At 45.0% G+C, this 12,794-nt stretch overlaps 1 protein-coding gene across 10 annotated transcripts in view; it reads left to right on the forward strand.

Annotated features, from left to right (window-relative positions):
• The window catches only part of LOC117428103 (unconventional myosin-IXAa-like), a 167,117-nt gene that overhangs the window by 138,594 nt on the left and 15,729 nt on the right, over positions 1 to 12,794 (forward strand). For 9 of the 10 annotated variants that reach the window (XM_058994964.1, XM_058994969.1, XM_058994970.1 and 6 more), the window contains 4 exons: positions 303 to 616; positions 1,717 to 3,369; positions 3,987 to 4,089; positions 4,804 to 5,016. In XM_058994964.1, coding sequence (XP_058850947.1) covers positions 303 to 616; positions 1,717 to 3,369; positions 3,987 to 4,089; positions 4,804 to 5,016 — 2,283 coding nt within the window. The remainder of the gene's footprint in view (positions 1 to 302; positions 617 to 1,716; positions 3,370 to 3,986; positions 4,090 to 4,803; positions 5,017 to 12,794) is intronic. The other variant, XM_058994972.1, reaches the window with a different exon arrangement.

Here is a 12,794-nt window from a genome sequence, read left to right on the forward strand (position 1 = left end):
TTATTTACAGCACTTTTGTGTTTTGTGAAGAAAAAATTAAATAATAATGTTTCTGTCAAAATACTCGATTGTAAAGAATCAGTGCACTTTAAGGACATTGAATAATAAAAAAAGTATTTTACCTAATGACGACTACAAGCTCTTACGAAAAAGTGTATTCAAGTTTTGTATTTAAGTGTCACCCAGGTGGACATACAGGACTTTTGACCCTTCCATATACCCACAAGACCGAACCCACCCCCACCCCCCCCCATGCTGTGGATTTTCTGTATGAATCCTAACTTTTCCTTTTTGATTCGTAGCGATGGTGGCGGAGCTACCGAATGAAGCAGGCAAGAGCAGAAGCTGAAGCTGACCCCGTCCTCCTCCACGGAGCTGCCACCAGTATCCAGTCCTCGTGGCGAGGATACAGGGAGCGGAGGAGGGTCCTGCAGATGCAGAAAGCTGCCTTCATCATACAGAGGAGCTGGAGGGAGCACTGCTACCAGAGAGAGGAGGCTGCAGTCTGCATTCAGGCAGCGTGGCGCGGGTGCAGAGAGAGGAGAGTTTACAGAACACAGAGGCGCAGGATTATACTGCTACAGGCAGCTTGCAGGGGATACCTGGCACGGCAGAGGTATTAAATTAGCTTGGATTTGCAAAGTGAATGGCAACATATCCATGAACTGGCAAGTGACAACAAATACTGATATATACCACAAACTTGATTGGATCAAGACATTGTTATCCTTATCCTAGAGAGATTTTTTTAAAAAAAACGTATAGACAGGCACAGTGGTGTATACTTAATTGGATGCTGTTTGTCAGAAATGTGCCAATTCCTAAATTGCTTAAAGAGCAAAAATGTTGAAATGTTATGTTAATTTTTCCTAACTGTGTTATGATGTTTGTACTCATTCTCAGTGGTTAAGGGTTATGCTGCTCCAGTATTGAACTACTCTGTCAGGTAGGGCTGGCAGAGCTGAAAGATCATATTGTCATATAACTTGAATAGAATGATGAAGCGTGTTCAGTGGAGGTACTTACTGTACCAGCAAACCAACTGGATCATCTAGATTTTAACCAAAAATTGCTGTATAGATGCTCTTTAATTCAGGAAGCCAAAGTAATAAATTAATTGGGTTCAATGAGTTTTGCTGTCCACCCCACTGCATTCCTCTTGCGGTGCCACTAACTGTTATGGCTGGCAGCTGGGGAGAGGTTGGGTTGGAACAGCTGGTAGATTCTCCACAGCTGCCCCCAGTCTGTGTCTGGTCCAGACTCAGCAGTGTGGGCTGGCTTAGCAAGTGTGGCATACTTTGAGTTCTTTGTTGCTTTCACCCTTCCCACCACTGTGACTGTTAATGCCTAATCCAAGAAAATGTGAAGTCCCGCTGCCAGTACAGAAACTGGGTGATTAGGAATTCAATTTGGTAAGGTTTATCAACTGTCCACTTTAAACCACAACGACAATGATTTATTTAATTGTATAAAGGAGTGGGGTTGAGGTATTTTAAGCCTCCAGCATAAAAAACAGTTTGGCAATAGTTATGTATCAAAGCTGCTGTCACTGAACCTTTATTTTTGCTGATCTGCATAAACGCCATAGGGAAAAAAAGGAAAATAAGCTAGTATGGCTTCCATTTTGCAGTCATGTGACTTCTTGGAATACATGTATCTCTTGCATGTAAATTCAAGTGTAGTTGAAGTTAAATTGGTTTCTCTTTATTTTTTCAGGTTTAGAGACCTGAAAGAGCAGAAGGTGACAGAAAGGCAGCTGGAAAATGGACAGACGAGTCCAACTGAGGAAGACAAAGAGACATTTGGGAACAAGGACATCCCAGAGATTATGGGAGTGGATCCCACCAAGTGGGAAAACTGCTCCTATAAAGATCGAGAAACCTTTCTGAGCAGACTGAGCTCAACGCGGGAATGTAACCAAGAAGAAATGTCAAGAGACTCTCGCTCAGACTCTCTGGACAGGACAGTAGATGATGATAAAGGTGGTGAGGGTTACACAGGGGTTGTGCAGGAAGTGGTGGTTAGAGAGAGGCCAAAATCTCTGGATGACCCCAAGCAGAAGAAAGTGGTCCGGGCGAAAAGAGAGAGTCGTAGAATGAGGGAGCTGGAGCAGGCCAAGTTCAGCCTGGAGTTGCTGAAGGTCAGGTCTACCGGTGGGGTGTCTCCATCTGAGGAGAGAAGGTGGTCCACCGAACTAATCTCCCCACAAGGCACTCCAGACAGCGAGAGCTCACGGGGCAGCTTTGAGCTTTTAAGCATTGATGACTATCCAAAAGTCAAGCCTGCTTCTGCAGAATCGGAAGAGTCTGACTCTCCGTCCGTCTTGCTGGAACATCAGGATATTTTATCCAGCAGCCCTGCATTGCCTGATAGTCTTCAGAAAGAGTCTGAGATACTGGATTCTGAGCCTCTGTCCACCAGACCCTCCGGTTTGACCCCAATCCCTAAGATCGAGAACAGCCTGCCCATTTTCTACGTCCCGCATTCCAAGAGCTCCACTGTTGCCTGCAGGACCAGTGAGGATTCTACTGCAGCTAGCAAACCAGCTAAAGAACGGAGAGAGTCAGTCCGGAAGCCAGTGGTGGTTGTGATCAGTATGCAGAAAGACACAGTGCTGGATGACATAGGTCTAGTACAACAACCTCCCCAGATGCGGGACAGCGAGTCTCAAACGATAGAACTCCCTGCAATGCCCAGGGAAGTAGGTAGCAGCAGCAGCGTCCCAGGAGGGATTAACTCAGCGGTCCTTGAGAAACTGGAGAAGCTGAACGTGGAGAAGGCTGAACGACAGAAGCAGCAGCAGCAGCAGAACGAGAAGGACATGATGGACCAGATCCGGCAGCAGAAAGAGATCCTGGGGAATCAGCGCAAGGTCTTCGAGCAGAACGAGAGGGACATGTTCGAGAAGCAGCGCGGGGAAGCCCTGCAGAAGATCGAGCAAAGCCGGCGGAGTGGGCCGACGCAGCCCATAGCCACAAGCTCCAAGTCTGTGGAAAGACCGCAGTCCCTCCTGATCACTCAGGGGCCGTGGGAGCCCGGCACACCCCGGGGTGTGTCCCCGTCCGCAGTGGACATCCAGATCATCCCAACAACAGACACTGGAGATAAAGAGTCCCTCTGCCCCCTGGCTAAAGAGCGTCCGATCAGCATGTTTCTGGAGCGTAGGGATGGGCTGAGGAGAGCTCCACAGGACCTTGACAAGATGGACGGATGGACCCCCAAACTAAATTTGGAGACGCGGGATGGTGCTGCCAGGAACGAGCGTATTAGGCAACCCAAAGTTCCAAGTCCGAGCAGAGACAGCACAGCAACTGACAGGCCCACACCGATATTCTTCTTGCCAAAGGACAATAGGGTTGCTTTCACCAAGTAAGGAGTTGGGTTTTTAAGACTAGATCTTCCTAATGTCAACCGAGTTTGTTTCTAAGCAGAAGTTCTTTACTAGGTCTCTTAAACTGAAGGTACAAATTTAAATAAACTAATTAGACATACGTTTCTGATAATGCCTTCATCAGTGTCATTTTACTTTTGTAATCTATTATGGAGCATGTGTGAATATATGGATGAATTTCCTACTCCTTCATAAGATCTGGTCATCAGGAGAAGAAACAGATATTCTGTCATTCTTATACATTTGCTGAGAACATTATTTGAAACGTTTGTCTACGAGACTTATTTTCTTCACCTTTTACCTATTTTAACTATTCCATTTACCTAGTTTTGTGACACATTATATAAAGCATTGTTCTTTATACAAATATGTTCAGCTTTAAGTTACCAGGCATTAGCTTGTCTACATATTACGACTTCAGATTATTCAACAACTTCTGATTATTGTACATGGCCAGATGTTATCCATGGTACACCCATCTGTCACATTAACTAAATATGGTGAATGCTAAAAGGCTTGTGTGTAAATCCCCATACTAGGGATTAGCAGGAAATAGAGAGGGTGGTCTTTGACTGAAATTACTAAACTTTTGCAGGTTTGAAAAGGAGTCTGCCAATCAGGAGAAGGATTCTGTCCGTCAGAAAGAGGGGCCTGCGAATACGAAGCTTGTAAAAGTCACTGGACACAAGGGGCGCGAGGTAAGGGGAGGCTAGGGAGGGGAGGGGTGAAGCAGTGGTTTTAACTGAATATGTGATCAAATGATAGGAAGTTCAAATATCTCTGACATAATATGTAAGCAAGCAAGAGGAAACATCTGACCGCTGTATAGAATGTGCTGTGCAGATTATTTAAGACTATTTTAAGATTATTTAAGATTATTTAAACTTCAGACAAGGTGGGTTGGGGTTAGTGTGAAATATACAATCTCCTAAAACCCATAAAACAAATTCAGTGGAAAAGTACCTTGAACAGTGCTTGAAATAGTGCGGTCAGACAGTCTGCCCAGTCACTGTAGACTGCTACGCTACACCCCCTTTCACATCATAGCAGACTTACTGCATTGCAAGAAAGCAGTGTCTGTTCACTATCAGGAATGTGTGTAGAGCCCAAAGAGCATTGTGCAAAGACGGCTCTCATTGATGCAGGGATACACAACTCCAGCCCCCAGAGCTCTGACAGGTGCAGATATTGGAAAGCAAAGCAGATTAACCAGCATACAGTCCTGGGATAACACAACCTGCTATTACACTTGAGGACTGGAGTCGTCCACCCCGGCATGTTATTAAACTACTGCAGTTTGTAAGGGGCCCTCTCTTTTACAATGTATCAGCTTCTAAAAGGTGGGAAAGATCACGTTTTAAGAGTTTGAGTCAAAGAAGTTTTTACACTTGTTGTGTTATTTGGTCAATTAGGTTGCGAGACCAGCCCATAAAAAGAAAGCCCGCATGGCGCGGACTCGCTCTGATTTCCTGACCCGAGGTACAAACCCAGAGGGGGAGGGGGAATCGGAGGAGGATGAGTACGATGACACCCCCATCTCGCCCCCTCTCTCCCCCAGCCTGCCCCGCCCCCAGCCGGAGCCTCTGGTTCGCAGCGGGCAGGCTTGTCACAGTGACTCAGAAATGGTAATTCAACGAACCAAACCCACCCAGACCTTCTCTGGGGGCGAGCCTCACAAGTGGGAGCATCTCTTTTTGCTAACCCCTTCAGCGCCGCCTGGGTAGAAACGCAATACTGACACCTAAAACCGCTTTGGTACTGCAGTTTTTATTGTCTTTATTTTTTCACTGTACTTTCGATGGGGAAACATTTATTTTGGAACACAGCTTGAACTTTCTGTCCCATTTAAGGCATCAACGTGGCTCTACAAATCCACTTGCCCTTCTATTTTATAGAACAACCTTCATTTGTGTTTCTAAAATGATCAGGGCACAACAAACTGAATACACTTCTTACAGAAGGTATCCAGCCAGTAACTCTTGAGTCTGCAGGTCGGCTGGATGAGATCTAGGCAACCATGTAGGGGTTTACCTTAACCAGTTCATGTTTACCGTGGGCCTAATTGCTGGAACGGGATCATTTTATATATATATATGTGAGTGGTTTTAGCCCGACTGAACACTTCAAAGCTTTAAGTACTCTATTGTACTTGTGGGTTGGATACACCTTCTATCCAGCAAGACAGCTTATCAGTTTTTACAATTAGTAACCAAAGATGTTTAGGTTCTGTTAGCTGTGAAGCAGGTTGACGATCTGCGTGATTTCTACTAGCGGTAGTCGGTCTTGCCAAGTGGACCAATTTTCAGGGGAATAAACTACATAGTCTGGACTTGAGATTTGGCACACATTGCTTTGTATGTATAGCCTATCAAATCTTATCTTCATCCTTATAAAAATATATATATATACAGTGCCTTGCAAAAGTATTCAGACCCCTGACCAATTCTCTCATATTACTGAATTACAAATGGTACATTGAAATTTCGTTCTGTTTGATATTTTATTTTAAATCACTGAAACTCAAAATCAATTATTGTAAGGTGACATTGGTTTTATGTTGGGAAATATTTTTAAGAAAAATAAAAAACTGAAATATCTTGCTTGCATAAGTATTCAACCCCTGTGCTGTGGAAGCTCCCAGTTTACACCGATGAAAGAAATTGCCGTAACGAGGACACAATTACCTTACCATTGGCCTCCACCTGTGAACCATTAAAGTTGCTGTCACATTTTCTGGATAAAAACCCCACTGTTGAAGGATCATTGGTCAGGCTGTGAATCTGAAGGAAAATGAAGACCAAAGAGCATGCTACAGAAGTTAGAGATAAAGTAATACAAATTCATAGATTAGGGAAAGGGTACAAAATAATATCCAAGTGTTTGGATATCCCAGTGAGCACAGTTGGATCAATAATCAGGAAGTGGAAACTGCATCACACCACCCAGGCACTGCCAAGAAAAGGCTGTCCCTCAAAACTCAGCGCTCAAACAAGAAAGAGACTTGTGAGAGAAGCCACAGAGAGGCCAACAATCACTTTGAAGGAGCTACAGAGTTCAGTGGTTGGGAGTGGAGTAATAGTGCACCAGTCAACCATATCAAGAGCTCTGCATAACACTGGCCTGTATGGGATGGTGACAAGAAAGAAGCCGTTACTCAAAAAGTACCATCTGAAAGCACGTCTGGAGTTTGCCAGAAAGCATGAGAGTGACTGTGGCAATGCGCCCCGTCCCTGTGTGCATTTGTGTGTTGCGTGCGTGTGTAAATGTTGGTGTATAGTCATTGGTACACGGGATATAAACGGGTCTGTGTTTCACGTGTATTTAAAAAGTGTATATTTGTATTTAGGCACGGGATTTCACGGGGTTTCACGTAATGAATTCACGTGCTGGGATTCAAGTGAGTAATTAATTAGTAATTGAATCCCAGCACAACAGTATAAATAGATGCACGTTTAGTCACTCGTTGTTAGGTGTTCGGTGAGTGGAGAACGGGATTGGAGACGGAGGTAATAATAATAAGAAGAATAATAATAGTTAAAGTGTTTTCACTCACCGTGTTTGTTCGTCTGTGTGTTGTGCACTGTCTAGTCTGTTTTGTTTGTCTATTTATTTTGGCGCAAGTGCCGTGTCCCGTGTTTTTGTGTTTAAAACCTTTTATTTTCTGTTTATTCATTAAATGCTGAGTGAAAACATTCGCTCAGCTCCACCAAACTCCACATCTCTCTGTCGTTTGTGTTCCTGTTTCTGGTCTGACGCCACCCACTCCGGCCGTCTTTGTGACACGTGGTGTCCTGCGTGGGATCGACAGCGCCTCCAGGACTCAGGCCAGAGCAGGAACCGCAGTTTGGATTTAAAAAAGGAAAAAAAAAAAAAAATGGCAGAAGACGCCATCAAAGTGCGGGACTGGATGCTGGAAAATGCTGGGCTGGAGGCCCAGTCTATCCCAGTAGTCGTCCAGTTCCTGGAGTTTATGGATAGGGAGCGATGGGAGGCATATGCGAGGGAACAGACCGTAAGCACCTGGGAGGAAGGTGTGGGGTTGGTCCTCAGCTACCTGGAGGCAGTTATAAGTGGAACAGCAGCCCAGGTAGCAGGTCCACCAGCAGAGGAAGAATGCCTGCTGTCCCCGTCTCCACCAGCAGAGGAAGAATGCCTGCTGGTTTTGCCTCCACAGCCCAAGCGGGAGGAGCCTGAGCGTCCACAGCCCAAGCGGGAGGAGCCCGAACGTCCTACGCCTGAGTGGGAGGAGCCCGAACGTCCTACGCCTGAGTGGGAGGAGCCCGAACGTCCTACGCCTGAGTGGGAGGAGCCCGAACGTCCTACGCCTGAGTGGGAGGAGCCCGAACGTCCTACGCCTGAGTGGGGGGAGCCCGAACGTCCTACGCCTGAGTGGGGGGAGCCCGAACGTCCACAGCCCAAAAGGGAGGAGTCGGTGCGTCCACAGCCCAAAAGGGAGGAGTCGGTGCGTCCACAGCCCAACAGGGAGGAGTCGGTGCGTCCACAGCCCAACAGGGAGGAGTCGGTGCGTCCACAGCCCAACAGGGAGGAGTCGGGGCGTCCACAGCCCAAAAGGGAGGAGTCGGTGCGTCCACAGCCCGAAGAGAGGGAAGTCGGGGCTTCCACAGCCCTAGGACCCAAGCTGCCAGCAGAGGGTGAATACCTGCTGGTCCCACCTCCACCAGCAGAGGGTGAATGCCTGCTGGTTCCACCTCCACCGCAGTGGGAGGACTGCTTGCCCCTCCCACCTCCACCAGCGGAGGGTGAATACCTGCTGGTTCCACCTTCACCGCAGTGGGAGGACTGCTTGCCCCTCCCACCTCCACCAGCAGAGGGTGAATACCTGCTGGTTCCACCTCCACCAGGAGCAGAGGAGCTGGAGCTGCCTCTGCCTCCACCACCTCCAGGAGCAGAGGAGCAGGAGCTGCCTCTGCCTCCGCCACCACCACCGCAAGGAGCAGAGGAGCAGGAGCTGCCTTTGCCTCCGCCACCACCACCGGAAGGAGCAGGAGCTGCCTCTGCCACTTCCAGGAGCAGAGGAGCAGGAGCTGCCTCTGCCTCCACCACCGCCAGAAGCAGAACAGCAGGAGCTGTCTCTGCTTCCCGTACTTCCACCACGGGGAGTACGGTGGCCGGAGCCCCAGAAAGGGGAGCTGTCGGCCACAAAGAAGGGGGAGGAGGTCTGGAGACCACCAACCCCAGCAGCAGTTTCGCTGCCAGAGATCGTGGGGGAGGTCCGGAGACCTGCTCCCACTGCAGCTTCTTCGCTGCCGGCAGTACTGTGGTCGGAGCCCCACCAAAGGGAGCTACCGGCTACAAAGACAGGGGGAGAGGTCAGGAGACCACTTTCCCCAGCAGCAGTTTCGCTGCAGGAGCAAACCAACAGGCTGTCAGCCGTGCCACTACCGGCAGGGGTGCTGACAGCATGGCCAGCCATGGGCCCACTGAAGCCTCCCTTCCCAGCCCGAGACTTTGTCCTTGACTGCTGGATTTTTAAGGGGGGAGGTGGCCGTTGAGGCCATGTGTGCTGCGCACAAGGGGGGGTATATGTGGCAATGCGCCCCGTCCCTGTGTGCATTTGTGTGTTGCGTGCGTGTGTAAATGTTGGTGTATAGTCATTGGTACACGGGATATAAACGGGTCTGTGTTTCACGTGTATTTAAAAAGTGTATATTTGTATTTAGGCACGGGATTGCACATCACGCACGTGCATTTAAAATATAATATGTGAACACGGGGTTTCACGTAATGAATTCACGTGCTGGGATTCAAGTGAGTAATTAATTAGTAATTGAATCCCAGCACAACAGTATAAATAGATGCACGTTTAGTCACTCGTTGTTAGGTGTTCGGTGAGTGGAGAACGGGATTGGAGACGGAGGTAATAATAAGAAGAAGAATAATAATAGTTAAAGTGTTTTCACTCACCGTGTTTGTTCGTCTGTGTGTTGTGTACTGTCTAGTCCGTTTTGTTTGTCTATTTATTTTGGCGCAAGTGCCGTGTCCCGTGTTTTTGTGTTTAAAACCTTTTATTTTCTGTTTATTCATTAAATGCTGAGCGAAAACATTCGCTCAGCTCCACCAAACTCCACATCTCTCTGTCGTTTGTGTTCCTGTTTCTGGTCTGACGCCACCCACTCCGGCCGTCTTTGTGACAGTGACCCAGCTGCGATGTGGGAAAAGGTTTTGTGGTCAGATGAGACCAAGACAGAGCTTTTTGGCCAAAACTCTAAGCGCTATGTGTGGCGCAAACCTAATACTGCCCATGCCTCAAGACACACCATCCCTACAGTGAAGTATGGTGGTGGCAGCATCATGCTGTGGGGATGCTTCTCATCAGCAGGGACTGGGCATCTTGTTAAAATTGAAGGAAGCATGGATGGAGCAAAATACAGGGAAATACTGCAAGAGAAACTGCTTCAGTCCGCTAAAAAACTGAAGCTTGGGAGGAAATTCACCTTTCAGCAGGACAATGATCCCAAGCACAAGGCCAAAGCAACATTGGAGTGGCTTAAGAAGAAAATGGTGAATGTCCTACAGTGGCCCAGTCAAAGCCCTGATCTCAATCCCATTGAGAATCTGTGGCACTATTTGAAAATTGCTGTACACAAGCGTCGTCCAACCAACCTGAACAACCTGGAGTAATATGAGAGAATTGGTCAGGGGTCTGAATACTTTTGCAAGGCACTGTGTGTGTGTGTATATATATATATATATATATATATATATATATATATATATATATATATATATATATATATATATATATATATATATAAACGATATGTATTATAAGTTAGCTTATCTAAGTCTCCGCAACCACTGGACATGGTTACAATTGAAAGAAGCATGTGTGCCAAATCTCAACATAGGAGAAATACCGATCTACCCTCCTTTGAACCTGCATCAAATTAGTATTAACGGGTAATTAATAGTATATATTTTATTTAACCTTCTCTTTTTCTGATGTTTACAATCATTCTTAGTGGTCCTGAGAATCTCAGTTTCGATTCTTCCTTATTTCAAAGAAATCACAAAATGGGGCCGGCAGTGTTAAAGGGCACCGTGTCGTGATTTCTTTGGGATCAGGAAGTACACAGAAGGGGAGACGATGCTGTAGACACAGAGTGCCAGGTGGAGTCTGGAAAAGAGAAACATGATTCAGATTTAAAAACTACTCAAATTAAAACATATATTTTGGAAGTATAGTTTTAATAATTACTAGCTACCAAGTTTTATATTTTGTTATGCATACTTTGAGAACATTAGAATATCAAAAGGGTATTTGCTCAAATATAATCTGAAGTTTTTAAGAAATCTAATTGGGATGGTTAAATCTGCTTCACCTTCATGTTATCGCAGATGATCTTGCTTGATAATAAGTGACTTAACTATGCATATAGGTCTCATGAGTATCAAACCACTCTGAGCAGAATGTATGGTGAGATAGAACCTCTTCCAATCACAGTTAGACAGTTAGCAAACTCGAGTCTATTTAAAATCCGGACTTATCAAGTGACAGCTTTTAAATATCTGATGCAATTTTGGATTATCATAAATCTTTATTTATTTGAAGCCTTTCCTAGCACTTAGCACAGATGTCCAAAGCTGTGTTCTAAACTGTTTCCCCAATCAGTCAATCAGTAGTCCATGATGCTTGCTCTGGATAAAACACATTGCTGACACATTGCAAGTCTGGGCTCACAATCAACTAGGTACGAAAGGGGGGGTCACCTGAATGAAGGGAAACCTCAAGTCATCCATCACAGAAGCAAATAGTGCGGCGTGCATTAAAAAAAAAATTAAAAATCACCTCCTGTCATCTAGCTGGAATAGCCAGGTTAACACCCAATCATTGCATGCAATAGCTAATAACTGCCTTTTGGGGGCGCACTTTATTCCCTGTCTGTGTCACGGTTTTATTGCTCTGCACATGCATCACTCCCTCACTCTGCGGGTTGGGTTTCCTGTGACTTCAGTATAACCTGGCACATTCACTTCAGTTTCACCTCTGCCTTCCTATTGTTTATTTAACATGTTCACTAGTGTGTGTGTGTTTGTGCGTGTGTGTGTGTGTCTATATATATATATATATATATATATAATCACATGTTCTATGCAGGTATGGTAAAACCTTTATTATCAGAATTTTTATTTTTTATTTTTTAAGAATTATTGTAAAATTCTTTGACATTCTCAATTGAGAAACCTCCAGAAATGACATGAAAATACAGCCCCTGTACATTTCAATAAACAGAGCTCCCTCTTTATATAAAATAAAAATACTAAAAACAGTGAATTAGTGTAGGCTGAATTAATGAAGTATTGAGGGACTGAAATGTACAGAACCCGACTGTATTGTAAATTCCTAAAATAGAAGGTATTGTCTGTGGGGCAGGAGGTGGGCTGTTCGGATAACAACAGTGTCTGTAATATCGAAGTTCGGATTTTACTGTATAACCTAAATAATGAATTTGTTTACACAGGTGTAAGTGCACTGGAGCTGTTCTTGCATAAAACCTCATGAAGATGAATATGTTTCCTACAATTCTAGTGTCTCCTGCAGCTACAACTTTGTACTTATTTACTATAACAGTCTGTACAATCCTTACAATGTTTGGATACGCGTGGAGCGTTATTTAGGAAAAAATTCAATGAACAAAATTGAATGATGAATAATGATAAAATACTTTCTAATGATAATATCAGCTAACTGTTTTAGAGTTTTACATAACAACCCAATCTGAAAGTACAGCTTACGCAATAGTCAGTTGAGCCCCACAGATTCTATGTGCACATTGCTCTCAGAGCATCTGTGCAGTGCTGGTCAGTCTTTTGCTGCCACCTGCTGGGTTTGGACAGTAAGTGCACCGAAGATTGTATCACCCTGATTTGAAATACACCGTGAACAGGTTTTAGTTGTTTATCCTGAGAAATAAACTGTACGAAACAGAACTGGATAACCATATCTAACACTTGCTGTCATTTTAAGATGTTATCTTTATTTTATATTGTTAAAGTGGTGTCCTAGCAAATAAAATAAAACCAGGTAGTCTTTTCCAAGTGTGTGTCTTTGTGCAGCACGTTATGAGGTGGTACGTTTTGCAGCCTCTGTACTCAAAGGGTGAAGTGGTCACTTACCCCTTTCCAAGCCAATAGCCTGAACCCACTACTCTGTGCACTTTATATACTCAGCTCTTTAAGAGCCTGCTATATATTATCTTTCCAAGTGCATCTTTTAAAATGTAGTAGTTAAGAATCTGTGAAATGTTGTGATCCCCATGGCTTTACTGGGATCATTTCCACAAACCAGAAACCAGGGTCAAGAGCAGTAAAATTCAAAACTGGAAAAGATTCATTGTGATAATGCTTTACAAGTGCAGGTATTTTTGTCACCTTTAGTTTT

This window comes from Acipenser ruthenus, chromosome 21 (genome assembly GCF_902713425.1).
Source record: "Acipenser ruthenus chromosome 21, fAciRut3.2 maternal haplotype, whole genome shotgun sequence".
Taxonomy (NCBI): domain Eukaryota; kingdom Metazoa; phylum Chordata; class Actinopteri; order Acipenseriformes; family Acipenseridae; genus Acipenser; species Acipenser ruthenus.